Source organism: Orycteropus afer, unplaced genomic scaffold (assembly GCF_000298275.1).
Source record: "Orycteropus afer afer isolate SDZICR_OR568_19922 unplaced genomic scaffold, OryAfe1.0 scaffold00182, whole genome shotgun sequence".
NCBI classification, from domain to species: Eukaryota; Metazoa; Chordata; class Mammalia; order Tubulidentata; family Orycteropodidae; genus Orycteropus; species Orycteropus afer.
This window is the reverse complement of record NW_006921769.1, coordinates 693,954-721,122: the sequence shown is the minus strand read 5'-3', so window position 1 is coordinate 721,122 and position 27,169 is coordinate 693,954. Positions and strand designations below refer to the sequence as shown.

The 27,169-nt window shown below is 38.0% G+C and overlaps 1 protein-coding gene across 1 annotated transcript in view; it reads right to left on the bottom strand.

Annotated features, from left to right (window-relative positions):
- Window positions 1–510: 510 nt before the first annotated feature.
- LAMA2 (laminin subunit alpha 2) overlaps window positions 511–27,169 on the bottom strand; it is a gene marked incomplete at its 5' end in the record, with an annotated part of 713,189 nt that continues 686,530 nt past the window's right edge. Inside the window, 8 exons of the mRNA XM_007947384.2 lie at window positions 511–668; window positions 2,823–3,045; window positions 5,360–5,490; window positions 9,141–9,294; window positions 11,233–11,388; window positions 13,548–13,737; window positions 14,046–14,158; window positions 26,843–27,011. Of these exons, the coding sequence (XP_007945575.1) occupies window positions 511–668; window positions 2,823–3,045; window positions 5,360–5,490; window positions 9,141–9,294; window positions 11,233–11,388; window positions 13,548–13,737; window positions 14,046–14,158; window positions 26,843–27,011 (1,294 nt within the window). The remainder of the gene's footprint in view (window positions 669–2,822; window positions 3,046–5,359; window positions 5,491–9,140; window positions 9,295–11,232; window positions 11,389–13,547; window positions 13,738–14,045; window positions 14,159–26,842; window positions 27,012–27,169) is intronic.

Genomic DNA, 27,169 nt, shown 5'->3' with positions numbered 1-27,169 from the left:
GCGTCCACAAACACTTGGAGTTTGAGAACTGATTTTCTCCTAACCACACACACTAAATCCACTGTTGTTTTCAGTGGCCTGTACGGGATGCCAAAGCCAACATGCATGGAAAAAGATGAGGAAAAGTATAAATAGGAGTACTTGTGGGAAAAAAAAAAGAAAAAGGTGCCTTTCACAAATAGCATCTGAGCTCTTCTTGTAATGACTGCAGGGCATGCTGCAAATTCAGAAATTTATGGTCAGTTGCTTTTTGTACTTAGACATAGTGAAATAAAACTAGCTATTATTTAGAATGGCACAACTAGTTTATTATTCATGGACTTGAGAAAGAAACTGAATTAAATTCAGTCTTGAGTCCGAATTAGCACCAACTGAATACAGGAAGAAATTAACTCAACACAGAAAGAATTTAATGCACCAATTAGTTTTATTAACATATGTAGGTAAGATATACTTGTTTTACTTGATATACTTGTTTTGAGGCACTTTTCTTGGGGTTAAACATTATTATTAATTGGCTGGGCATGAAACAGGTTGAACACCCCTCAGCTCCAAGGCCTTGGCAAAATTAACCTCCAGTGGCTTGCCAGATCCTTTGGTGAGCCTCAGGGATCGGATGCAACCCCGGAACCGAATATTGGTTGTCAGGCCAAACTGATTGATGCCATCTGAAAAAAAAAAAATGATACAAGGCTTAGTTTTAAACAATTTCTGTTATATTAAGAATATGTCTCAAAGTCAACTCTTAGTTTCAGATTATATTAGAAGGCTCTCGGCCCTGAATCTGATCTATACTCTTATGTGAAGTTTTGTCAGTTTGTCTGACATCGGTGACTTATATGGTGTTGGAAGTTATGCCACTGGCATATCAAATGCCAACAGGGTCACTCATGGTAGACAGTTTTCAGCAGAACTTCCAGTCTAAGACCAGGAAGAAAGACCTGGTGATCTGTTTCCGAAAATTAGCCAATGACATCCCTAGGAATTATGACAGACTGCTGTCTGATGCAGTGCTGGAAAATGAACTCCCTAGGTTAGCAGGCACTCATAATACGCAGTGGCCACAATAATGGGTTTGAGGATATCAGAGGTCATGAAGATGGAGTGAGACTGGGCAACATTTCATTGTGTTATATATACATAGCGTCGCCGTGAGTCCAAGATAACTCAATGGCAACTAACAACATGTTAAGAACATGTATGAGAGTCAGCTGTTAGTTAGATATTAAGCTGGAAGGCTGTCTTATGTAAAGTTAGTGATTTTGTTTTAGCTTTACTAACAGGCTTACAGACAGATATAAACTTTTTATATGTATGCATTATGAAATATAAAAATACCTAAAAGCATACATTGTTAAGGCATCAAAGAAATAATTGGTTTGGAATGAGCTTGTTTACATTTGTGATTAAAACTATTAATTTTTATTTAATGAAACAAAGCAATTGAACAAATACTCTAAATTCTGAACTCTCGCTGCCATTGAATTGATTCTGACTCATAGTGACCCCCATTGGGTTTCCAAAGCTGTAAATCTTTACAGAAGCAGACTACCCCATCTTTCTTCCATGGAGTGGCTGATGGGTTCAAACCACAAACCATTTGGTTAGCAGCCAAATGCCTTAACCACTACACCAATAGGATATGGGTTTTTAAAGGTGACTTTATTGCTTTCTTATACTGTACAGGTATATCCTAAAATGTTAAGTTGGTTGAAAACTCACACAAAAGCTTCTCCCTCTTATTAAGGTAGCACAGTGGCTAAAGCACTTGACTGCTAACCAGAAGGCTGGCGGTTCAAACCCACTAGCCACTCCTCGGAAGGAAGGTTGGGCAATCCTACTTCCGTAATGATACTGCCTCGGAAACCCAAGGAGGGGTCGCTATGAGTCAGGGCCGACTCGACGGCACATAACAACAACAACAACAACCTTCTTTCAGGTAACTCAGATGTCATTTTATAAGTGAGGTAGACTGTGAATTGGGAAGTGTATTTTATCCTTCATATTCTATTGAGGTTATTCCTGATTGAAGCAGACGTAGGTCTTTTTAAAAGTCAGAAGTAACTTTGGAAAGAGGAGCTCTGAATCGGTCCCAATTTCTCTAACATCTTTTCCTCTGTCAACCACTGTACAGTTCATTCTCTTAAGAAAAAGAGCTTTGGGGACAAAAGTTCCTCTTGCCATAATGTTGAAAGAGCATTGCAATAGTCTGTATTCTTAAAGTACTTATTAAGTGGCACTTGGCTTATTTCTCATCAAGCTGGTCATTCTTATTTATGGGCACTTTAGTAACACTCTGTGGTTCACATGCTATACTTAATGTGCTAGAGAGGGATTTTTGAATGCAGATTTATTACTTGGGTTTCTTTGTAATATAAACTCTATAATAACCTAAGGGAGAAATTAGTTACATTTAACCCAATGATTTCCAGAACTTGAGGAAATAAGTTCCATAAATTTTATGATTCCTCTGGTATATTAATTTAAAATAATCAGAAAGAACAGCAACTCTGGTCCCAATTTCTGTTAAATGTCTAATATCTTTTACAAGTCAAATTCATTTCCTCTAGCCGCAATCTCCCAACAAATGAAATTTTTGGGGCTGTTGTGAAAAATTCCATCCCATGTGGTTTGTATAAGTAATATACTCATTTTACACACTGGATATTTTAGGTAAGGTGTTATTGATGGAAGTAGATTCCAAAGCTAGGCCCCAAGTATACTTCAATTCACATTCTTGGATATATTTATATGAATATAAATATTTTCAAAACTACTAAAATAACAGCAAAGGCATTCTTGCTGGAGTAGCTAACACTCACCTGGGAAACCTCCAACAAACACAGGGTCATTTGTATCAGCTGATGTAGACGCTAGGTTTGGGCTTTGGGCTTCTACCTGGTTCCCATCGACGGCCAGCTCAATGCGGTGTTGGATCTTGTTGGCAGTGACCTTGTGCCACTGTCCATCACACAAACGCCCTGGGATCCCAGCATCATAGACCGCAGTGAATCGGCCAGCTCCATTGTCCACATGAAACATGAGCTAGAAAGTAGGGAATTGAACAGTCACAGATGATTTCCTTAGAGGGATATCATGATGATTCACAGAGAACAATTATCAGGTCTGTGGGACAGACTGGATGAGTTTGATGTGAATATTACTGGGTCGTACTATAAAAAATTAAGATGTGACAGAAATCAAAGTACAAAAGTAATTGCAATTATATACAATAATTTCATACAATTATTACAATTATAATTGTAGTTGTAAATTATGTTTTTATATTCAAGCATCATTGGGGAAATAATGTTTTTATATTGAGCATTATTGGGGGAGAGAGGCAAGATGCATGAAGTAGATAATTATTCTGCTTTCAGAAAGTGTGAAATACAATTTGAGGTCAAATGACAAGAAAAAGACCTAGTTTGCACAGGGAAGAGTTCTACCACAGTTCCTTTTAGAGTGTTAGAGTTCTTGGTGTATCTTATAAAATTTTCATTAAAGATATTGTTTAAATTGATCTACTGATTTGATTTACAAATACAATTTAAATGAATATTGTCATTGTTTTAAAATATTGAACTTTTGATGTTGTAATTATAGTTTTATATCCTACATGGATTCCATCTGCACACTTAATGGAAAGTTATATAAATTACTTTTTAGGGCAAGCTTCATGTCTCAGTTGCCAAAGTCCTTGAGCCAGAAGGCCAGTTAATTTCCTAACAATGAACAAGTTAGGTTGAAAGCTCTTGTCTAAAAGGAAAAAAAAAAAAAATCTGTTTTTGGTAATATGGAAAGGTCCCTGAAAATGAGATGACAGAATTCCTTTGAAGCTGAAGAAGACAAGGAACATATTGAAACAATAAAAATATATATTGCAATTAGGCAACACATATAACAAAGTAAAAGGAAAGAAATACCTTTTTTTAAAAAAGATTCCAAGTGTAAGTCAATAAGTGAAAAGTTTGTAAACCATATAGTTTGTAGATATTGATAGTTTTACTATGCTGCACGTGGTTTGTAACAACAGGATTTTGTAGGACCTGGCAAGAAATCCCTGTAACGGAACCTGACACATTGCCACATTGACAGTAACTGCAGTTATGAACAGGTGATAAAGTGAAAGCATGTTTTGAAAATTCTGCAAAACTATTAAGTGTTGCTTATTTGTTCACCTTTTTTTGTCTCTTAGTTCCTGATCTTTTTTGCTATATTGCCTTTGAAGATGATTTGTAGCCTGAAGCCAGGCTGGTAGAAGGCAAAGAAAATAGTATTTTATGGAGCTCTGGTGGTGTAGTGAATAAGGCATTTGGCTGCTAACCAGAAGGTCAGTGGTTCAAACCTACCAGTCGCTCCATGGAAGGAAGATGGGGTGATCTACTTTTTTTCCTTCTTGGAAGAAGGCAATAACACTGCAATAGTAGACTATGAGTGGAGGTAAAGTATGATTCCTATTAAGTAGCCAAATAGGAAACTTAAGACATTTCTTGCTTTGCCTCCTCTTCTTATCTGCTCCCTGTAGTACCAAAGTATGTACAAACAGATCCTTTCCCTGCAGGGTGCTGATGATAGGCTTTTTGTTGTTGTTGTTATGTGCCTTCAAGTCGGCCCGACTCATAGCGACCCCTCCTTGGGTTTCCGAGGCAGTATCACTACGGAAGTAAGATTGCCCAACCTTCCTTCCGAGGAGTGGCTGGTGGGTTTGAACCACCAGCCTTCTGGTTAGCAGTCAAGTGCTTTAGCCACTATGCTACCAGAGCTCCTGGCAGCAGGGGCTAAAATGACTTGTTGAGTTAGATTATCCTATTTTTGTAAGTCAATTGACAACATACCTTTGTTATAAATTTGCTCTGTTTTTGTAATGGTATCTGGATGCATTTAAATAAAAATTGAGAACACTGTTATCATGGCAGCTGAAGTCCTTTGCTTCTGAGAGCTCTCTATCCTATTCTCAGAGGCAAAGTCTTATTTTAGACAATGCAAGTGCCCTCCATGGGAATCAATAGTTTTATACACTGTGTTTTAATAAGGAGGAAAATAGTGTTCTGATAGCAGCACCATTAGAGTTTGAGATTGCAACCATCTGGTCTCATATTAGTCAACATGCTGGCCTGCTTCTCAATGTGCACTTTAAGAGTTTACACTGGTCCATGGAATAATTGTGCTGTAAACACATGTGAACTGAGATAATCGAGAAGCGTAAAATGATGCAAAGATCTTTTTATCCAAACAAAAGTTTCTCCAAACAAAGAGTGTTGAGGGGCTTCTATCTGAAGAGTTCAAACTATGAGTCCTCTACATGTGAATGAGAGATGATGAGAAGATGCAGGATGTTTGCATTGCTGACATTCACCTTTTCATCAATCATTTCGATACCCATTCCATCCATTTTTTGGCTGCTAATTCCCAGAAGAACTCCAGTGGTCCTAGTTGTGCGGAATTCAAATTCTACAAGAAGGTCCAATCCCACCTTGAATCCACCAACTGTAAAATGAAGATTTTTTTTTTAATTGCAGTTTAGGGGATGCTTCTTTAAAATATGTACAATGCAATGGTTTTACTAGATTTGATTCATACATTAGTCAATTATAATGAAGACCATCAGTTACAGATTCCCACGTGACCTTTACTTCCAGCATCATGTCATTTAACACACTTTATTGGTTATGTCTTATTTATTTATTTATTTTTGCTATTTTCTCTGTTAAAATGTAGGTTCTGTGAGGGCAAGGACATTGTCTGTATTGCTCATTAATTTATTCCTAGTGTCTAAGCAAACTATGTGGCCCATAAAATAATGCAACAAAATGAAACCTGTTGCTGTCAAGTTGATTTTAATGACTTACAGTGACCCTATGTTTTACAGAGTAAAATTACTCCATAGGTTATTCTTGGCTGTGGTCTTTATTAAAGTAGATTGCCATGCCTTTATTCTGTGGCACCAGTGGCTGGGTTCAAACTTCCAACCTATACGTTAGTCGTTGAGAGCAAACCTTTTGAGCCACCCAGAGATCTCTCTCTAGCACATAAGAAGAAACAAAAACAAAAACAAACTCATTGTCATCAATTCATAACATCCTTATAGGATAGAGTTGAACCGCCACAGGGTTTCCAAGGTTGTAATCTTTATGGAAGCAGACTGTCACATCTTTATCTTGTGGAGCAGCTAGTGGGTTTGAACTGTTGAAATTATGGTTAGCAGCTGAGTGCATTAACCACTGTACTGCACATTGTGGTGGTTTAGTACATATTTGTTGAACAAATGAATGAATGAACACACACTGAGATTAACTCAAAGAATTATACAGTCAAATATGACAGTGTTGGAAGTCTCCCTTCTAACAATGCATTAAGTTAAGCCTTCCAGTTATAGTTTAGTATGATTTTACTAGTACATTAAAAAATGTACCACAATTATTTGAAAGTGTTCAAAAGTTCCTAAACATTTTATAACTACTTCTCACTTGTCCACAGACCAGGTCGTTAATGGAAAATTTGGTGTTATGTGACAATGGAGGTTGACCATATTATACAAATAGGATAACTACATCATTATATAACTGCCAAATTAGATCATTACATAAGTACCAAATCACATAGTTAGTTGCTCAACCACTTGAGAATCATGCCCCAGCCAAGTTGACACATGACCTTGATCATTACAGCCAATGTTACTCTTGCCTTGTACCTTGGTGTTCATTACTTCTGGATGTACATCATTAATATGCAAAATGGTCAGACAGTAGATCTTTTATTATTGTCATAAATGTGAAATGTCAAATAATGAGATTGTCAATAAGTAAATAATAAGTGTATTTATAAAGTGAGGAACTGCAAGTACTATCTGGATGGGAAGACTCTGGGTTTTGACAGATTTATCTTCTTCATTCAGTTCAATCTTTTCTGTAGTTTTTCATAGTTGATTCATTCATTTAGTTTTTAGCAAATATTTAAGAAATGGTTGTAACCGACTTGATGGCAGTGAGTTTGGTTTTTGGTTTTAGTCTTAGAGACAAAGTTATATTAAAACTATACCATGAAGCCACCATTAAACTAAATGGCAGTTTAGTCCAATTAATAAAGAACGTTTGTCTGGAGCATAACACTTTGTAAAGAATTATCTATATGAGCATTAAGTGACAGCAATTAATCTAAAGCACAGATAATAACTTAAAGGGTTTAATGGTGATGAAACAATATGGGTAGAGACAGAATGTTGACTCAACGTGAAGTATGTAACTAAGGTTATTGAACTGTTCGTGTAGAACTTGTGAATACATGTAGGTTTGGTTGTATATTTCACCACTAAAAAGAAAATTTTATTGAAAAAAAGAAACAAAGTGATTTCTTAAGATCCATGGATCCACATCAACTGCATGGAGTATTAGAGAAGAAACTCATGGAAATTTTCTCCATATCTTCTACTTATTATTCATCATAATAATAATCATTATTAGGTAACAGAAGTAATAAATGTTATGGATAACCACAACATCCCCCAAAAAAGGGTGAAACGTATTATGTGGAAGGTTTTTTTTTAAAGATGGGCCTAGATTTTTAAAGTAAAGGGTAAAACGTTTAATTGTCCTAGAAAATAAAACAGAATGACTTGGCATTTGTTCCTGAAAGGAGATGTAGGAAAAAGAACAGAGGAATAACATGAAGCAGTTTAGCTGAAGATGGTGGGAACGGGTGGGAGCAGAGGCCAGTAAAAAGAATAAAATAATAAAACAATGAATGAGGTGACTGGAAAGCTTTTAAGAATAAAGATGTCTAAGACTTAATTTGCAGCTGTGTATTTTCTAGTGATGTTGCCCACTCCTCTAACCACCCAAGTCTTTATGTAGGTTGCATTACACTCTATGTTGAGAAGGTAGCAAGAGTTGCTGGAAACAGAGAGTGGCTAATTTTCTGGCCTAGAGGGATATAGAAACTAAAGAGCACAGATAGGATGGTAAATCAATCCACTGACTACAGAAGCTGAAGCTTGTCATCAAATTTAGTCAAGAGAATATTAGCCATCTGTGAATTTGCAGAAATCCTGGAGGCGCCTTTGGGCTTCCAGTGTGTAGGTGCAGGGCTCAGTGCAATTGCCCTGTGTTTTCCTGTTTTCTGCTGCATAGACGAGGAGCTTTCCTATCTAAACTCTCTGCTAGAGGGCCCTGCTCTTCCACTTCCTATATCTTCTCTATGGGAGTGTTAAATTTACCTTCTAAATCCTAGATTGAATGCTACTTCCTCCATGAAACTTCTTGATTTTCCCAACTAAATTTAATCTTACTTCTAAATATTCACAGAACTTTGCTGTATGTTTTTGTAGTTCATAATCGTGCTTACTTGTGTATTCTGGTGGTTTCTCAGCAAATATAATCTTCTTAATAATATATTCTTGTAGAAGGGAAATATATCTTATTTACTTGTTTTCTATAATAACTTTATATATAATATGTTTTAATATAATATTATATATAAACACGTATAATATTATATGTTTATTATTTTTAATGAACAAATGAATGTGTCTATTTAACTATATGATTAAATATTGTATCTTCAAGTACGTTAGTGTTAAATTCATTTTCGTACTTAGTATTATGTTTTTTCATATTTTTCTTTCCATTTTGTACATTCAGTATCAGTGATGCTAGAAATGATCACTGGAAAGGGGAAAATACTTAAAGAAGGCCTGGGAATGGTGCATTCATTACCATCAACAAGGAATAGCTGCAAATGTGTGCATTTTTTGGGAGGGACATAGACGGAATCTTGCAAAACACTGGAATGGGAGAGAGAAAAATGGTATCTCATCTTCAGAAAGGTAGAAAATAAAATTGCATAGCATAAATACATGAGCCATTTTATAGCATTACACTTGTTTTAGTGGTGATTTCCAGTAAAGGAAATGGGTGGAATAATCTCTCCAAATAGCCTTTTACTTTAGTCTATTAGTTCTTATCAGAATTAGATACATTAATTTCTAAGAGACATTTTTATTAACTCTATAAATTTCATTTCTGTTTTACATACAAGATATTAGTTTAGAACCCCAAAGGACTTTTATTTTTCGGTAAAAGCAAAAAGTTAATATTAGTTCCTTGTTAATATTTAAAAGAAAGGAAATAGAAGAATCTCACCTGCTATGGCAAAACCTGTTCCATCAAAATATGTTCCCCTTTGAGCATTTGCAAAACATGTTCCAACATGGAAGCTGGAGGTTGGCTTTTCAAGGTCAGCAGGGGCCTCTGCCATTTGAAGATTCCTGATGCATCCATCAATGCTATAGGTCACCTTAATGTTCAAGTTAGAAGAAACAAATCATCATGTTTTAGCAGACTTTTACCTTTATGTCGAATACAATCATTTGGTAAGGAGCACTATATATGTAATCCTTAGGCATTTGTCTATGGCAGCCCCAAAGACTGTGAGGGTTTGTGTCATCACCCCAGACTTCATAGTGTGGTCCATCAATTCCTGTGTTGTATGTCTCAACCAGAATGTATCTAACCTGGAATGTGATTAGTATGAATTTAGGTGGTCCCTATATCTCTGGTGGGACTGCTGGCTTGATAGAGGTATAAGCCCTACTTGGATGTCATAACTTATTATTAGTCTCTATGTTCCTGATTCCCTGCTTCTATTAATAGCTTATTAACTTTACTATGTACATATTTTGTCATAATCTATGTTCAATTCTATTTGAAAAAGAAAATTAGGTTTGGTTCAGTGCTTCTTCCTGTTGGAAATCTAATGAAAGCCACAGACCTTTTCTGAGAAAATGCACTTACACATAAAGTGTACAAAACATAAAGTTTGCATGAAACATCTGGGGTTCAGGCACTCTAAAAGTAAACCCACTACCCTCTGCTCCATTATACTTCATTTGGCTTGGGGAACTCAAGTTGAGCACTTTTGCCACTCTCATTTCAAAGACTCTCATTTGTGGCAGACCTTGGTAGCATTCTATTGTTATGAAAGAGAAGTAATACCATCCTCCACAGAGAAGCCAAATACTGAGAGCTACAGTGTAATTGTCTTCTATAAATTAACAAATCTACATATATTATCATGTACTCTAATTTCAGTAGGTGAATGTATCACATTTATATGTAATGTGTGTTCTGAAAACACTAAACCTGGATATTCTTGGAATAATGCTGTCTCCAAAGCCAACCAGGACATATGGTCTGACAAAAAAATTATTTTGTGAAAATGGATTTACAAAATTGTGTTGTTGTTATGTGCCATTGAGTCAGCCCCGACTCATAGCAACTCCTCCTTGGATTTCTGAGGTGGTATCACTACGGAAGTAGATTGCCCAATTTTCCTTCTGAGCAGTGGCTGGTGGGTTTGAACTGGCAGCCTTCTGTTAGCAGTCAAGTGCCTTAGGCACTATGCTACCAGAGCTCCACACAGATTTGTAGGGACTTTAAATTCTGAATCCAGTAATGGATGACTATACTCTAAATACTCTGTCTCTCAATACTTGCTAAGTTTCTAGACCCGAAACATGAACATCAATGCCATCATCATCATCTTCCCTGCTGTTGACATGACTTGCACTTTTTCAGGCCCTTTAAATGCATGACCTCATTTAATCTTTATAGCAATTCTATTTGTTTGGTGGTGGTTCAGTGGTAGAATTCTCATCTTCCATGTGGGAAATCCAGGTTCAATTCCTGGCCAATGCACCTCTAGTGCAGCTGCCACCTGTTTGTCAATGGAGGATTGTATGTTGCTATGATGCCAAACAGGTCTCAATGGAGTTTTCAGACTAAGACATGGAAGAAAGGCCTGGAGACCTACTTCTGAAAAGTCAGCCAATGAAAATTCAATATATAACAATGATATGATTCTGTTGTACATGGGTTTGCCATGAGTTGAGGGTCAACCTTATAGCATTCAACTACACAGCGTTATTACCCTATTTTATAAATGAGGGCACTTTGTCAGAGAAAAGTAAGCTCAAGCTCACACAACTAGTCAGTAATGAAGCAGATATTCCAATAGAGGGAGGATGGCTCCAGAGTCCACACTCTTTCTGCTCTGGGATAATGCCTTTCATAGTCAAATCTATCAAATAAAATCTTCTGTCACTTCTCAGACAAGATAGTTCTTGTTCACCTATAAGTGATTGTGGGCAAGTGAGACCTAATAATTCAAAGTAAATGCATGAATACTTAACGCGGCTAGTCATTCAGTCAACAAAGAAACAAATTACACACTTACAGGACCAATTCTCCTGGTAGTGTAGTTGATGGGTAGACCTCCAACATAGAGCATTCCCACAACATCCAGGATATCAGCTTTCTTGGGACTGATGGTTCTGTTGGAGGCATCATCTACATACAGAATTCCTTCTTGTTTAATTCGCATAATCTTAATCTAAGGAAAAAAAAAAAAAAAAAAGAGAAGCCATTAATACCAAACTTGGAAAAATTTCAAACACAGTGTGTAAGACAAGAACTTTTATCACATTCCAAGGAAAAGAAAAATAACTTTTATTGAATACCTAGCGTGTGCAAGCCTATAAGTAAAATTAGGCCTATGTTGCAGACCGTCTCAAATTCTGTCCTCTCCATTGCTGTTATCTCCAAAAGAGTACACCAGTTTCCTGGGAAGTTTTAGATTGAAGATACTTCAATAGATTGGTGAGTGTGCATCTATATCAAGAGTACATATGATGAAAAGAACCTTGAAGACTGATGGCATTATCATGAATTAAGTAGGCTGCAAAATCAATGCCCAGTTTCAAAAGTGCATTAGTTTGATTGAGCAAAGCCTAGGCTAACTAACACGATTTGAAGTATTCTACATTACTGTGCCTAACAAGCCCCTTTCTACAGAATTAAAGGAAGAGCGGTGTAAATAGGCTGCACTGCCGCTTCCTTAGCAGCTGATTAGTACCAAGCCGGGAACAAGGGGAAAGTTGACTGAAATGAGGGCAGTGGCATCAATTATCTTCTTGCTCAGAATAAAATAAGGGGTGTGAAGAATGACTTGGGCATACTACCAGGACTCTGAATTTAGGAAAGGGAGTGTGTAAGCCTGCGAAACACTAGCATACAATGATCACTTAAAAATGGGTCTAGATCAGAATTAGAGTAACTTAAGACATCATTTTACCCTTAGCTGTTCTTGTTTCAAAATTTTTAAAAGACCTTCACAAATAAAATCCCTATTTAATTTGGCTAATCATGATATTTAAGTTTGCTTTCTTAATCCCAGCATTACCGTGGCCCAGAAATATGTCTTTTTCTCAAGTGTTACAGTTATTATTCCACTAGCTAGAAATTAGATTAAATGTGTAATGAGAGCTTCTTCATGAGGACTGATATCTGACAGTGATAAGGTCCCGAGCAAATAGGAGGATTCCATTTCTCATTTCCATGATAGCAAACTGGTTGACTTTGAATTTTTGTTTGATTTGTTTTTAGGTTCTTTGACTTTGTATATGATATAAAAGTCAAAGTGTGTTAATATATCAAATTCAACATATAATGATATCCTGCTCTGAAAATTAAAATGTTTTATTGGTCCACTTTGGGAAGCTTTACTTAATAGGCGATCACAGGTGCAGAGACAAATTTGGAGATTTTATTTTAATCAGGCAGTACATTATCTATTTGCAGTCATGCCAAAGAGGACAATAAGCTGACAAATGAGCCTTCTGTGACCATAAAAGTACCAGTTTCTGGGTGTAAGGCCAAAGTTTTTAAAGTTATTCCAAATGAATGTAGGTAGAAATGGTACCTTAGAGGCCTTTAAACACAATATATCAGAGATGCTAGACTCTTGTTTTCATAGACAAATAGTGGTTGAGTGTGGGTAACACTTAGGGCCCATCCTAGTGTGGGCAACTTTTAAATTTGTCAAATGTCATTTCATAAAGGAAAGGCCATCTTAGAACCTAAAAACTAGACAGTACCATCTCAGAATAAGTATTATTCCTTTAATGGAGGAAAGAGACCCTTATGATGGACATGTTCCATTGTCCTATATTTCTCACTTGAGCAGCAAAAGTGTCCTCAACTTCCTGGCCCCAGACTATGGGCAGATGTTTGAGAACCTCAAACATGCAGCATGGTAGAACCCTGTAGTACCATGATAAGGCCTGTAAATTGTTGTTGTTGTTGTTGTTATGTGCCGTCGAGTCGGCCCCGACTCATAGCGACCCCTCCTTGGGTTTCCGAGGCAGTATCACTACGGAAGTAGGATTGCCCAACCTTCCTTCCGAGGAGTGGCTGGTGGGTTTGAACCGCCAGCCATCTGGTTAGCAGGCAAGTGTCTTAGCCACTATGCTACCAGAGCTCCTAAGGCCTGTAAATAGTCAATTATAAATGTTCTTCGGTCTTATCACATTTTCCAGGGTTTGGCAATTGTATAAGGCTCTAGCTCTATTTTTAGTCTCTGCCACTTTCCAGCAGTCCCATAGTGAGTGCACTGGCAAATCAGCACTGGGACCAGGGGATGCTGATGCCTGTCACCCAGTGCTCTGTACCTACATCTGAGGCCACCACCAATGTCCCAGGGACCATAAATACCTTGTGCCACTGGCCATCGTTGATTTTTGTGGGGATCATGGTTTTGGTGTCACCACTCCCCAAGTCATAACTGAAGTAGGGAAATCCATTTCTCAGCTGAACTGTAGCAAAATCAGCATGATTGATCCGAGCCATGTAAAAAAGCAGTCCTGATTCTGCTTCAGTTCGCACTTCAAGCTCGATTGTGAGGCTGTGAAATAAAATCACACAAAATAAAACAGAGCATTCACCTAGGACAGAAGGATGTCAGATCATGGGTGCATCTTCAAAGGTAGAGCAAAGCTTCTCAGAGATGAAGACCTTCCGCTCTGCTGATGGCCTAATCTAAGCTCCTCAGGCTCAGAGAAATATAATTCTATTCTCTGCTACACTTGTTGAATTAAACACACACACACATACACACATACACTTCATTAATACATGTAGTTGATTAAACTTGATTACATGCAAATCCTTCCATTTGTCAGTTCTTGCTCAACATCTCAGAATAATACATACCGGTTCTTAACTTTGGTGTCATCAAATGCAATTGCAATGTGACTGTTTTTTGAAAGCCCAAACTGTTTACTCTGCAGCAAAAGGGCTGGTTCTGTTTCTGCAGCACAAGGACCCTGTAACAAAGAGAGAAAGGACCTTGTGGACTCCGTTTTTTTAATACGAAGTGCTCGTGTTTAATTATATATTAGCTTGATGTCCTTGATTAGTCTTATCTGAGTTCCTTGAGAATAAAAATGGATTTATTCATCTCTGTATTCTACTACATAAACAAAGAAACCAAACTCACTGCCATTGAGTTGATTCTAACTCAGAGTGACCCCCACTGGGTTTCCAAGGCTGTAAATTTTTACAGAAATATACGCTGTCCTGTCTTTGTTCTCTGGACCAGCTGGTGGGTTAGAAACACTGAACTTGTGGTTATCAGTCAGCTGCCTTAACCACTACACCACCAGAGTTCCTTATTGAATGTACTACATAGTAGTTACTTATTATTAAATGGCCACTGCATGTGAATCAGTTTTCATACATTGTTAAATTACCAAATGAATGTGCTCAATAACTATTGATTGATTAATTAATGTCTTCATTACCTTCTAAGGAAACGTATCACTTATATTTCTATGAAAAGTAGACTTTCCTTTCACTTTCACTTTGCTTAGGAAGAATTTTAGTCCTAGAAGATTGTAATAGGAAAAATGACAAGCTAGCCACCCAAGAGATTATAAGAGTAGAAAAACATTTTTCTTCTTGCCCTCCGCATTCCCGTCCCCCATTACTTTTCATTGAAAATTATTGGTCCACTAGAAGTTTCCATGAATTTAGACTTTCAAGATGGTGTATCTAAAGCTGCAAGTCAGCCACTTCAAGTCCTTAGCCAGTTGCTAGGCAACCAAGAACATTTTTCAGTATAACCCATCATACACCATTTCAACTGCCACTGTTCAAAGATTAGCATCTTAGAGTCCTTAAGAGAGAGAGTAAGGTATAGGGATAGCTTCATGGGCATACTACTTGCGCAGTCACTTGGTTTAATGCCCTGCTGTCACCACCTTGAAATTCTTAATAATTTTTTAACAAAGTTCCCTGTATTTTCATTTTGCATTGAGCCCTGCAAATTATATAGCCAGTCTTGGCTAGGTGAACCGTATCTGAGTACTGTAACCCTCAGCACAATAGATAATCAAGGCTACTGTAATCACCAAAGCCACAGTTCTTTTTTCCTCTTCTCTGTTTTCACAAGAAAGCTCTATAGACAGGTTGTTTAGGAAATCTTGTAGAACATGCAGCACATAAGAAAATAAGTAACCTGCACACTCTGATCAGCACCCCTGGTTTTGAGAGCTGCACTTAATAGCTGTCAATGGGCCACTGTGCCAGTGAGCACTGACTTAGCAGAGGTTCGTGAACAGCCCATGGCAACCTCTTTGATGAAGAGTATTCTTCCCAAACAGTGTACCTCAGGCACAGCTCATCAGTGCACAGAAAATTTCTACTCAATGAGGAAAGTCTCATGCTCTTGAGCTTAGTCAAACTGAGCTCTCTGCCACAGCAGGTGAGAGGCTTTAAGTGTTTTGAAATGCTATGAAATTGGTCTTCACGGAAATATTTTCTTTCTTGGTCCCAAGGATGCAGTCAGTTATAAAAAGCAGGCTGTGGCCGAAATTCGCCCTGATACGCACAAACCCAATGCGTAGGACAGGAAAATGTTATTTACTCAGAAAGCTGACCAGCTTCCCTTGGAATCAATGTGCAGCACTTTTCCTATTACATTGCCTGCAAAGGGAGCCTGAATGGAAAAGGTTTGGGAGCTTAGTGTCTCAGCAGTCAGTGTTCCTATTAATATAATTGGGAACACTTATCTGAAGACATCTCCTGTAGAGAGGACCATCATGACACACATAAGTAGCTTGTGGTCTTCTCTCAGAAATCGCTCAGAGAATCTTACCAGACACATGCCCACTGGGGGCAAAATTGACTGAAATATCTCTAAACCCTCAGCTCTGAAACCTGAGGGATTGAAAAGGTCAATGAATGTTGAGGAACTAGGGACCAATAATGTGTAGCTTATAAGAAAACAACCAGCAGATAGTTTCATATTACTGTTGACATTATGTATGGGCAGTTGTCTAGTTATTAGAAGCCAATACAAACCAGTTGCTTTTATTTTTTTTTTTCCAAGCTCAGTGAGAAATTTAATAAGAGTATAGTAACCTTGCAAGGTAGAGACACATGTGACCAGAGGCAATGAAACCAGTTGCTCTTGAGTGGACTCTGACTCATGGCAACCCCATGTGTGTCAGAGTAGAGCTGTACTCCTTAGGGCTTTCAAGGATTGATTTTTTGGAAGCAGATCACCAGGCCTTTCTTCTGAGGCACCTCTGAGTGGTCTCAAAGTTGCAACTTTTTGATTAGTAGTCAAGTACATTAACTGTTTGCATGACCCAGGGACTCCTAGTTACTGTAAATAAATGTTAATATAAAATAGCCTTTCTAATATATCTTTTTAACATTATCAAGGTGTCAGCTGCAAAGAATAGATATTTTATTGTTAGTTGCTTTACGTCTGGAGGGCTGTTGACTTTATATGTTGCTTCATGGCCTTGACACCATGTTAGTGTTGCTTGCTGCTAGATTGGTTCTGAGCAGAGCAGCAGTTTTTCATCCCGAGTTATCAGATGCTCAGATGAAAAGGGCTCGGCTGAAGCCATGTTAGGAACACCGATGATCAGAGAAGGACAGGGGTTTTGTTAGAGTCCTTTTGAGAAGTATCACATGAAACAACCACTTAACATTTAGGAAGAAGAGCATTTCCCAGTGGGGTTCCTGCTTCACTTTTGCAATGGGTGGCTCTTGAGAAACAGATGGAAACAGTGTTCAATGAATGGTGTTCTCAGATTGGCCAATGGCATAGAAGAGAGTGCTAACAAACTGATCACTGCAACCTGCAACCAGCAAAGTATAAAACCCATATAACGAGTGCATTTTTCTTTCAGGACATCTTAAACAGATCTGTATTGTTACTGATTTTCAATGAGATGGAGCTTATGGATATCCCTTTAATAAACTTCCACCTCCTATCTTTATAAAATTGACAGTTGAAAAAAAGTGAGTAGTGCCTGTGTAGGAAGATTTCTGTATGTGTCTACTAGAATTTACACAGGCAATAAAATTCTCAGGCCTCTAATCTGCCACATTTTTTGGGGTGCAAATCTAGATCTCCCCTTTCCTTTGCTTAAAAGGAGACAGTCATTGATCATGCCTGCTCAGCTTCACTTTTCCCGGGTGTAGCTGGAACACACCTGGCGTTAGGACGCGTGCGAAAGCGCCATTCCTCAGCATTTCCCCTGCTGTTTTAGTCTCCTCCCTCTCCCTCAGATCACTCAGAGGGTGGAGCTACTCACCCTGCCTCTCAGGCTTCTTTCTTACTTCTGTCTTTAATAATTAATATAATAATTTTCTTACTGTAATGTTTTAAAGGAGAGCAGAAAGTGTCCCATGGCTCACACCACAATAAAAAGATCTTGTCATTAGGACATTTTCAACCCTCCTTCCTATAGTCATGTAAACTAAGAAAGAGGGATAGGAGGAGGGGGTCTTCAGATAAGGAACTTTTAAAGCATGATCATGGCAAGATGGATCTTCTACTTTCGAGCTAATGTGAGCTTGAGAGGAGTCATAGTTATGGACATGATGCTTCAACTCTGTTTTAGAAACAGCAGGTTCTGAGATGTGTTAAAACAACAATAATAAAAAATCAGGGTCCTAGTAGAGAGAGGCTCATCAATCTCAGCATGTTACAATCCTGCCACCTGGTGGGGACTCTTTAAAGTACTACAAGTGTCCAAAACGCGTTGCCCTAGAGTTGATTCCAACTCACAGTGACTCTAAAAGAGAGTGGAACTGCCCTATAGGGTTTCCAAGACTAATCTTTATGAAAAAAGACTGTAACATCTTTCTCCTGTGAAGTGGCTTGTGGGTTCTAATTGGGAACCTTTTGGCTAGCAGTTAAGTGCTTAACCACTGTGTCACCAGGGCTCCTTCACTACAAGTATACTTGGGGGTAGGTGGTGTTGTTGTTATGGGCTGTGGAGTCATAGTGACCCCTCCTTGGGTTTCCAAGGCAGTATCACTACAGAAGTAGATTGCCCAACCTTCCTTCCAAGGAGTGGCTGGTGGGTTTGAACCACCAGCCTTCTGTTTAGCAGTCAAGTTCCTTAGGCACTACACTATAGGTGGGCTGTGATACAAAACAAGGACATGATGTACTAGCTGATTATTTTTGTCTGCTTGGCAGGTAAGGAGTTGTGGCAAGACAGGCATTGGGTAGGGAGTCTACATATGGCATTGCACCTGTTGGTGAGAGCAGTGATGTGCTCTGAGAGGATTCTGAAGGAAGTAGAGCTTCTTGTAGGAAAGTGCTTAGGGAAGTGAATAATGCAACAGGTTAGTACTGAGGTGAACACCTTTCCACCCTCAGACTGTTACTCACTTAATTTCAAGTCAGAATAAAGCTCCAATCATTTGCAACCGGCTGGTTAATGACTGGCATCTGGAAATTAGCTATTGGATTTAACATAGCTTGTGATTGGTTGATAAACATTCTTTGAATTCATATTGGTCCAGGGTACAGGTTTAAATTGCTTTGTCAAAATTGGCATTTCTGTTCTTGTCATCGGGAGCACCAAATAAAGAATGTTCATGAAAATTTTCTTGTTTCTCAGTCCAATAACCCTTCTGAAGAACGTGGGCTCAAATCACATCTGAGAAGCTGTGGGCTTATTTGTGATGTTCTTTTCATGGATGAATACTAAGTGGAAGACACTGTTTACAGCATTGACTTTAACCTTCTCAAGGACATAATTCCTACTCAAGGTGTTTTTGAGAAATAGAATTTTGTTACCCCTCTGCACGTGGGTTCTTTAGGTGGTTATTGGTCATTTGCAGTAATATTGACACACTTACATACCTGAACGGAGTCTGGGTGGTACAAGTGATTAATGAGCTTGACTGCTAACTGAACGGTTGAGAGTTCTAGTCCAGCCAGAACTGCCTCCAAAGAAAGGCCTGGAGATCTATTTCTACAAAGTCAGACACTGCAAACACCTTATGAAGCACAGTGTTAGCTGGACACCCACGGGTTTGCCATGAGTCAGAAATGAATTGACAGCAACTGGTGTTTGGTCTCTTGCAGTGTAGAAAAGTGGGTTACCCTTTAAATACATATCAGTCTACAGTCCACTTATCCTTTACCCTACACTGTACTTAGATTTAAAGGTATAAAATTTAAACTGCTAGAGAAATAGCTTTCTTTGGCTTTATTCTTTCCTTTCCTGCGCATTTCTTTCCTCCAACCCCCAAAGACTCCTTATCAGCTCAAGGACTCAATGGTCTCTCCTATCTCTCTCCTTGGTTTTCACATTTTAAACTCTACAGTTCAAAGTTCAACTTCCCGATAAAATTCAAGGAAAAAAATGCAGCCAGCTTATTGTATACAGATTTACACAGGTCATGCTGGTTATATGGACTTGGTATAAACATTGCATATACTTGGAGAGAACTCATCAGATTTCAACAAATTTCTGTAATCCTTGAAGTGCAGACCTTATCTACCCTTCACCCTCTGCCATTCTCCATGATAAATGTATACAGATATAATTTATAGAAATGTTTCTTCTAGCTCTAAAAGGGCTAAACAGTAAGAGAGAAATATAAAGAAAAGATAGGCTACCACACTATCAAATGAGATAATATGCATGAAATATTCTCTAATCTATATATTCTACCATGTATTAATGATAGGGTTGGCATAATCCATTTCACAGGGCAGAGATTTCTCAAGATACTCTTAAGTTGCCTACAATACAGTGAATATCTTCTTCTTCCTGTAAGTTTCTGGGAGTGGAGTGGTGTCTGATATGTGTAAAGAAGAACAGGGTAATAATGAGAATAGGAGATTGTCTCTGCCAACTGTGCTAAAACAAAGATGGGGTTCTCATATATAGGCAAGTCCCATTCAGAAATTAACTTTAAAGTCTTACTTCTTAAATATATTCTTAAAAGTCCAAATACTAATCAGAAAGAAAGTGGGTGAGAACTGAAAATAATGGGAAACTTGAGAGATAATAACTATAACATGTTGGATTTGTAATTGCTTAAAAATGAAATTACTCAGTACTACCCTTTTCTCAGTACTTGCCCTCATCCTAAATGTCTGAAAGATTTAACTGACTAGTTTATGAAGAAGGCTTCATACAAGTGATTAAGTGTTATGATGAGCTAAGAGTTGTGGTATGTGTTTTGCAAACAATAGTGATTCATCTCCTCATAATCATACTTGGAGGTAGATATTATTATCCTTAGTTTTTCAATGGGTTTGTTACAAACAAAGAGGACAGGTAACCTGTCTGAGGTCACTGAGTAAAGACAGGTGCCTTTCCTGTGATAGGAAAGGCAGGCAGGGAACAAAATGGAGCACTTGGTCTAAAGACTGAGTTCATGTGTCCTTATTGTATCTCAAAGTAGATGGGTTGAGGGTTCTCCTGCTGAGAAACACAACTATGTGTTGGTAAGGAATGTTGAGAAGGAAAAAAAATGTTGAATGTAAAAAATACTGCTGTCGAGTTGGACCCCACTCATGGCGACCCCTCCTTTTGGTTTCCAAGGCAGTATCACTACTGAAGTAGATTGCCCCATCTTCCTTCCGAGGAGTGGCTGGTGGGTTTGAACCACCAACCTTCTGGTTAGCAGTCAAATGCCTTAGGCACTATGCCACCAGAGCTCCTTTGAATATAAAAGTCCTCCACAATTTATCTTTTAAAAGTATTATGAAAACAGATCACCTTTACTTTAAGAATATTTTTAAAAATGATGAAAATCATCTCTAGTCCATAATACATTTGCTGTTTGCATTCAGTATATTTCTTGCAAAAATTTTTCTTATGTATTTTATATTTATTGATATAGATGTGACTGTGCAGTAAGTGGAGTCCTGGTGGCACAATGGTTAAGCTAACCCAAAGGCCAGTGGTTCAAATCCACTAGCCACTCCATAGGAGAAAAGACCTGGTGATCTGCTCTTGTAAATATTACATCCTAGAAAACCCTATGGGGTAGTTCTCTGTCCCACAGGATTGCTATGAATCAGAATCAATTCAGTGGCACACGACAATAACAACAAGATGCAGTACATATAGCTTTATATTGTCCTTTTCCTATTTGTGATACATTTCATCATTTTCCATTGTTTCAACTGAAAGATATTCAGCATCAGAGTGTAGTGACAGATTGAGATTTGCATTTGTAGACCTGTTTTCAGGCTTCTGGGTACCACTAACCATTTTATTTAGATGGAGTTTAATAGTGTCCCCTGTCATGGTTCAACTGTCAATCTTGAAAGCTGGTGGGTTCTATTCACACCCACACACAGCACTTACCCTGATCATCCTCCACCATATTTGCTTACTTGCTTCATCCCCATGTCTGTCTTTCTCAAATAAATTTTTCTTTGTTTCTTTCTCTCTTGCTCACTTGCTAGTGGTGAAGCTATCTTATTTATCTTTGCATTTAGTAAGCTTTTAGCTTTTAATAAAAGTTTGGTATAAGACAAATTGTCTAGCCTATAACTTGTAGTAACCTTCAGAAAAGTAGATACTCCTCCCCTCCAAAAAAAAGAAAGAACACAAATTCAGAGAGAAGATAAGTATAGCTTTATGATCTGATATTTTAAAGTGTAATACAACTCAATAAAACCAAACCAAACCCACTTCCATCATGTCGGTTCCAACTCATAGTGACCCTAAAGGATAGAGTACAACTGCCCCATAGGGTTTCCAAGGCTGTACATCTTTATAGAAGCACACTGACCCATCCTTCTACCCTGGAGCAGCTGATGGATTGAGCAGCCAACCTTTTGGTGAGCAGCCAAATGCTTTAACCGCTATGCCACCAGAGCTCCTAATACAACTCAATAGAGATGGAGAATTCTAAAAAAATATATGGTTCTGACTACACACTCTTAGACAATTATAATATGCAAGGTATAGGGAGATAGAAACAAACAAACAAAAAACCCCAAACTCATTGCCAAAGAGTTGATTCAACTCATATGCCACCAGAGCTCCCATAGCCACCAGAGCTCCTTTTATAGGGAATAGCAGTTGGAGTTGGAATTTAAGTATCTGAGTTTTAATACTAACCATCACTAATATGTTATCTTAGGTTACAGTCTATTTTAGGGAGCTCTGGTGGTGTAGTGCTTAAGAAATTTGACTGCTAACCAGAAGGTTGGTAATTCAAACCCACCAGCCACTCCTTGGAAGGAATATTGGGCAATCTATTTCCATAGAGATACCACCTCAGAAACCCAAGGAGGGGTTGCTATGAGTTGAATCAACTTGACAGCAGTGAGTTTTTTTTTTTTTTTTTTTTCCCCTCGTGTAAATTAGTAGTTGGAATCTTTAAGGTCTTTTCTAGCTCAGATGTTCTATGATTCTTTCGAAACCAATCATTTGGGCTGCTATTTCACTTCTCTCTTGCTTGTGTTTTGTCTACTAAATATAATGCTCTGTGTTGGAGAAGTTAAAACATGCACTGCTGAGAGAAAATGGAAGTTGGAATTAGAACAGGAGGTGATTTCCAGTTCCAGATGTTTAAGTGTCTTCATTTCAGAAAGAGGGAAAAATGTGGATTCTAGAAACCACAAAGGGATGTATGTTTGAGAAACCATATAAAAAATTCTGTGTGGCAATGTTCTACATCCTCCTTAGGTGAGTAGTGACTGGGCCTTTCAAAGTTTGTGTGTGGCCATCTAAGGTGAAACTAATGCTCTCTCCCTGTCAGGAGCAAAGAGGAGTGACGAAAATCAAAGTCACAAGGAAACAATTGGTCTATAGGATTAATGGACCACATGAACCCAGCCTCCAAGACTCTGAGCCAGTGGTGCCCGACTACTACTGCTGACTGCTCTGAAAGCGATTGCAATAGGAGGTCACAGAGAGAGTGGAAGAAAAATGTGTAACCAAACTCAAAACCATGAAAAAGGCCAGGCTTACTGGTCTGATAGATACTGGTGGACCTCCTGAGCCTCTGACCTTAGACAACTTTTAAGCCTGGAACTGAACTCAGTTCCTTGGCTCAACTTTCAGCCAAACAATAGAACTATAAGGTGAACAATAACACCAGGAAGGTATGAACTCTTAGAATACTCAACCATATGAAATAAAAAGGGAAGCATTTGCCCAGGTATAATGCTCAGAAGGCAGGAAGGGATAGGGAGAAAGGATGAAAGGAAATGGTAACACAGGGAGAGAGTGGGACGAGTGCTGTTACATTGTGGGGATTACAATCAATATCACAAAACAAAATGTGTATGAATTGGTGAATGGAAGAATGTTCACCCAAATTACAATAAAAAGTAAAAAAAAAAAAAAAGAGTTTTTCTTAGAAAAGAAAGGTGATGTCTAGGGGCTAGCAGGGTTTTCCACAAATAACCATATGCAACCGAATCAGAGAGACCTGACTCCAGAGAAGATGAAGTGAGAAAAAGGCCCTTGAGGTTTTGATTGACTGAATATGGTTCCTGATTACTATCCAACAATGACATATTTGTTAAAACAATGACTTCTCAGGTGCATTAACAGAAATATGATGAGAGATCATGGGAGGGAGGTGTCCTACTGTCCTCTGTACTTGTCACTCTATTTTCAGCATTATAGTCTATTCCAGGTGCCATATTTGAGAGGAATATTTCAAATTAAAGAATATTGATAGGTGGGGATAGGGAGCTGGAAATTGAGTCATATGAAGGATGCCTAAGGTAGTGGAATATTTAACCTGAGGAAGCAGAAGATTTAGCTTTTCTCAATCCTTGAAGGGATGTTACACAAAAGAAGATATAAATTTAATGTGTTTGGCTACAGAAACACAATCATTACATAGAATTTCATGGGATGGCAGTTATGCTTTAATATGACCAATAACTTTCTAACAGCTAGAGTCTGCTTTACCATAACAGTGTAAAACTGTTGTCTCTAAGTGTACAAGCCAAGGTTGCAAGTCCACATCATGTGGCATATAAAAAGAATTCATATATTAGGATAGCAATTGGACCAGCTGATCTGTAGGGTTCTTGTGAGTAATAATTTATAATTGTAAGTTAGTTTAGAACTTTTTTTTCCCCATAGAAACTGTTTTATAAAGGGTCATTAGGATCCCAGGTCAAAAAAGTCTCATGTTTTTGAACTCTTCAATTAAAAACACACTCTTGAGTCTAGGGAACAGAGAGTTTTAAGGTTTATAGAAAGAACAGAAGGAAGACCATTAGCTACCCTTGCTGGGGGAAAGATCTAGCCCAAGATGACATCAAAAATAGCTGAGGAAACTTTTGAAATCAACATCACAAAACAAAATGTGTATGAATTGGTGAATGGAAAAACGTTATGCCTTATGAGGAAATCAATACTTGGAGTTAAATCCCCGTGACTCATGGCCTTTTACTTGATATCTGGTTGATCTTATTTATTTATTTATTGTTAAATGGGGCTAATCATACTTTGTATAATATAAATAAAACAATAGTTTTTGGGGATCAAATGAAATAATGGATATAATGTGCCCAGCAGAGCAGTGGACACATAATGAAACCAAAACCAAACTTACTGCTGTCAAGTCGGATCTGACTCACAGCAACCCCTCCTTGTGTTTCCGAGGTGGTATCACTACAGGAGTAGATTGCCCAACCTTCCTTCTGAGGAGTGGCTGGTGGGTTTGAACCGCCAGCCTTCTGGTTAGCAGTCAAATGCCTTGTTGTTGTTGTTGTGATGTGCCATTGAGTTGGACCAGACACATAACGACCCCTCCTTGGGTTTCTGTGGAGGCATCCACACAGAAGTAGATTGCCCAATCTTCCTTCCAAGGAGTATCTGGTGGGTTTGAACCGCCAGTCTTCTGGTTAGCAGTCAAATGCCTTAGGCACTACAATAGTTAGTAAATGCAGGGTTTCTCACATTATCTACAAGTGTGTGCCTCTTCCAATTTTCAAAATATTTTCACTTACATTATTTCATTTAATTCTTACAATGACCTCATAGGTTGGCAAGGTAAGTGTTGTTGTTGTTGTTGCTATGTACCGTCGAGTCGGACCCGACTCATAGCAACCCCTCCTTGGATTTCTGAGGCAGTGTTACTACAGAAGTAGATTGTCTCATCTTCCTTCCGACGAGTGGCTGGTGAATTTGAACCACCAGACTTCTGGTTAGCAGTCAAGTGCCTTAGGCACCATGCTACCAGCTCCTAAGGTAAGTGTAATATCTACATTTTACATTTAGAGAAGAAAATGATGCCTACAGTAAATGACAGTTTTCTTGAAATACTTATTTGCCTTCTCATTTAATGAATATTTCTAGTGGCAAGGGATTCATTGCTCTATAGCACAACCAATTCCATCCTGGAACCTAAGGAAGAAGAGTGAAATGTTCAAGAGCTTTCAAAATATGCACTTAAGACAACATGCTCCACCTACCAATTAGCAAGAGTTATGGACATGTCTGTGCTGTAAAGAGTGTAGGTAGATTGACCCTCTCTGATACACTGATGGTGAAAATCTAATTTGGTGCTGTCATGTGCCGTTGAAATTGGTGTAATATTTAGAAAATGCAATTCAGACACATGCATTGAGAACCTCGGACATGTTCATCTTTTGATTTCATAATTTTCTATCTAAGAATCTCTTCTAAGAAAATAATCAAAAATAATAAAAATGTTTGGTGCACAGAGGAGCTCATCAGAGTATATTCTCTAATGGTGAAAACTAGAAACAATCTAAACGGCCTACAATGGGGAAGAGATAAAATAAGTTTATTTTATTTTATAAATAAATGCTGCAGTGATAAAGGAGACAGACTTTGAAGTGGATTATTGCATAAGCTAGCTAATTCTTAGTTAATTCATCTAAAAATGGGATAATGGTACCTATTTAAAGTGATTTTATGAGAAATATGTATAATATTGCATGGAAATATGTAGCCAGTGAGGCATATAGTAAGCACTTAAAAATAGCAATTATTATCATCACTACATGGTAGCTGTGCTATTAATTAAATGCTTACTCTATGCCAGGCACTGAGCACAGTTTAAAACAATTATCTCTTTTAATCCTCATAATAACTCTTTGACATATGTGCTATTAGTATGTTCATTTCACAGGTATAGAAACTGAAGATTAAAGTGAGTAAATAGCTTTCCCAAGTTCATACAGATGGTGCACAGCCATACTGGCTTGTGACCCCAGGCAGTCTGACTCTGGAGCCCATCCTCCATACAAGATATACTGCTTCCCATACCATGAACTATGCTGTGTCTTTGTGTGTGTATTTATATGCATACATATACATACATACTTAAATGGTGTTTGGAAACAGTTTTAACTTTAGATTACCAGTATTTAAGAACAGGATTCCAAGCTGTATGCAGGTATGACATCTACTATATAAAATGTGCATGAAATGAACTGAAAATAAATATGGTTGCCTCTGCGTGGTGGTTTTGTGGGTGAGTTTTATTCTGAAATCTTTAGACGTTTCTGTGCTTTCCACTTTTCAACTAAAAACATGTACTATTTATTTACAGAAAATTGAAAGGAGAACAGATACATAAATAAAAGAATCCAAAGAAGAAGTGAGGAAAATAGTTCTTCCAATTCTGGCCGTAGAATATACCTGCTGTCCTGAATGACAATCCTTCAGAAAATGATTGAAAATACTGGGTAAAAAATTGAAAGCATTGGGAATATAAACACTTACATGTACCAGAAATGGAGTGGGTGTGGGCAAGGTTGGTGTGGGAACAGGCTCCGGGTGGATAACTATTTCAGCAGGAACTGCTCCATCTTCATCTTCTCGAGGCTTTTGATCTGCACAGCGACCAATGTCTGCATTTTTGAAGGATATAGGCTGTGCGAAGTCCATGGGGCTAGGGAATATAATTAAAAGGGCATTTTATGTCTTATTTTTTGTTTGCCTTCTTTGCAAGTAAATCACACCCTCCTCTTTTATTTTATTGAGGGCCATCAGTGTAACATTGTAACTCTAATTTGAAGAGCGTCAGTTCCTTTTCCCCAGCTTTTTGAC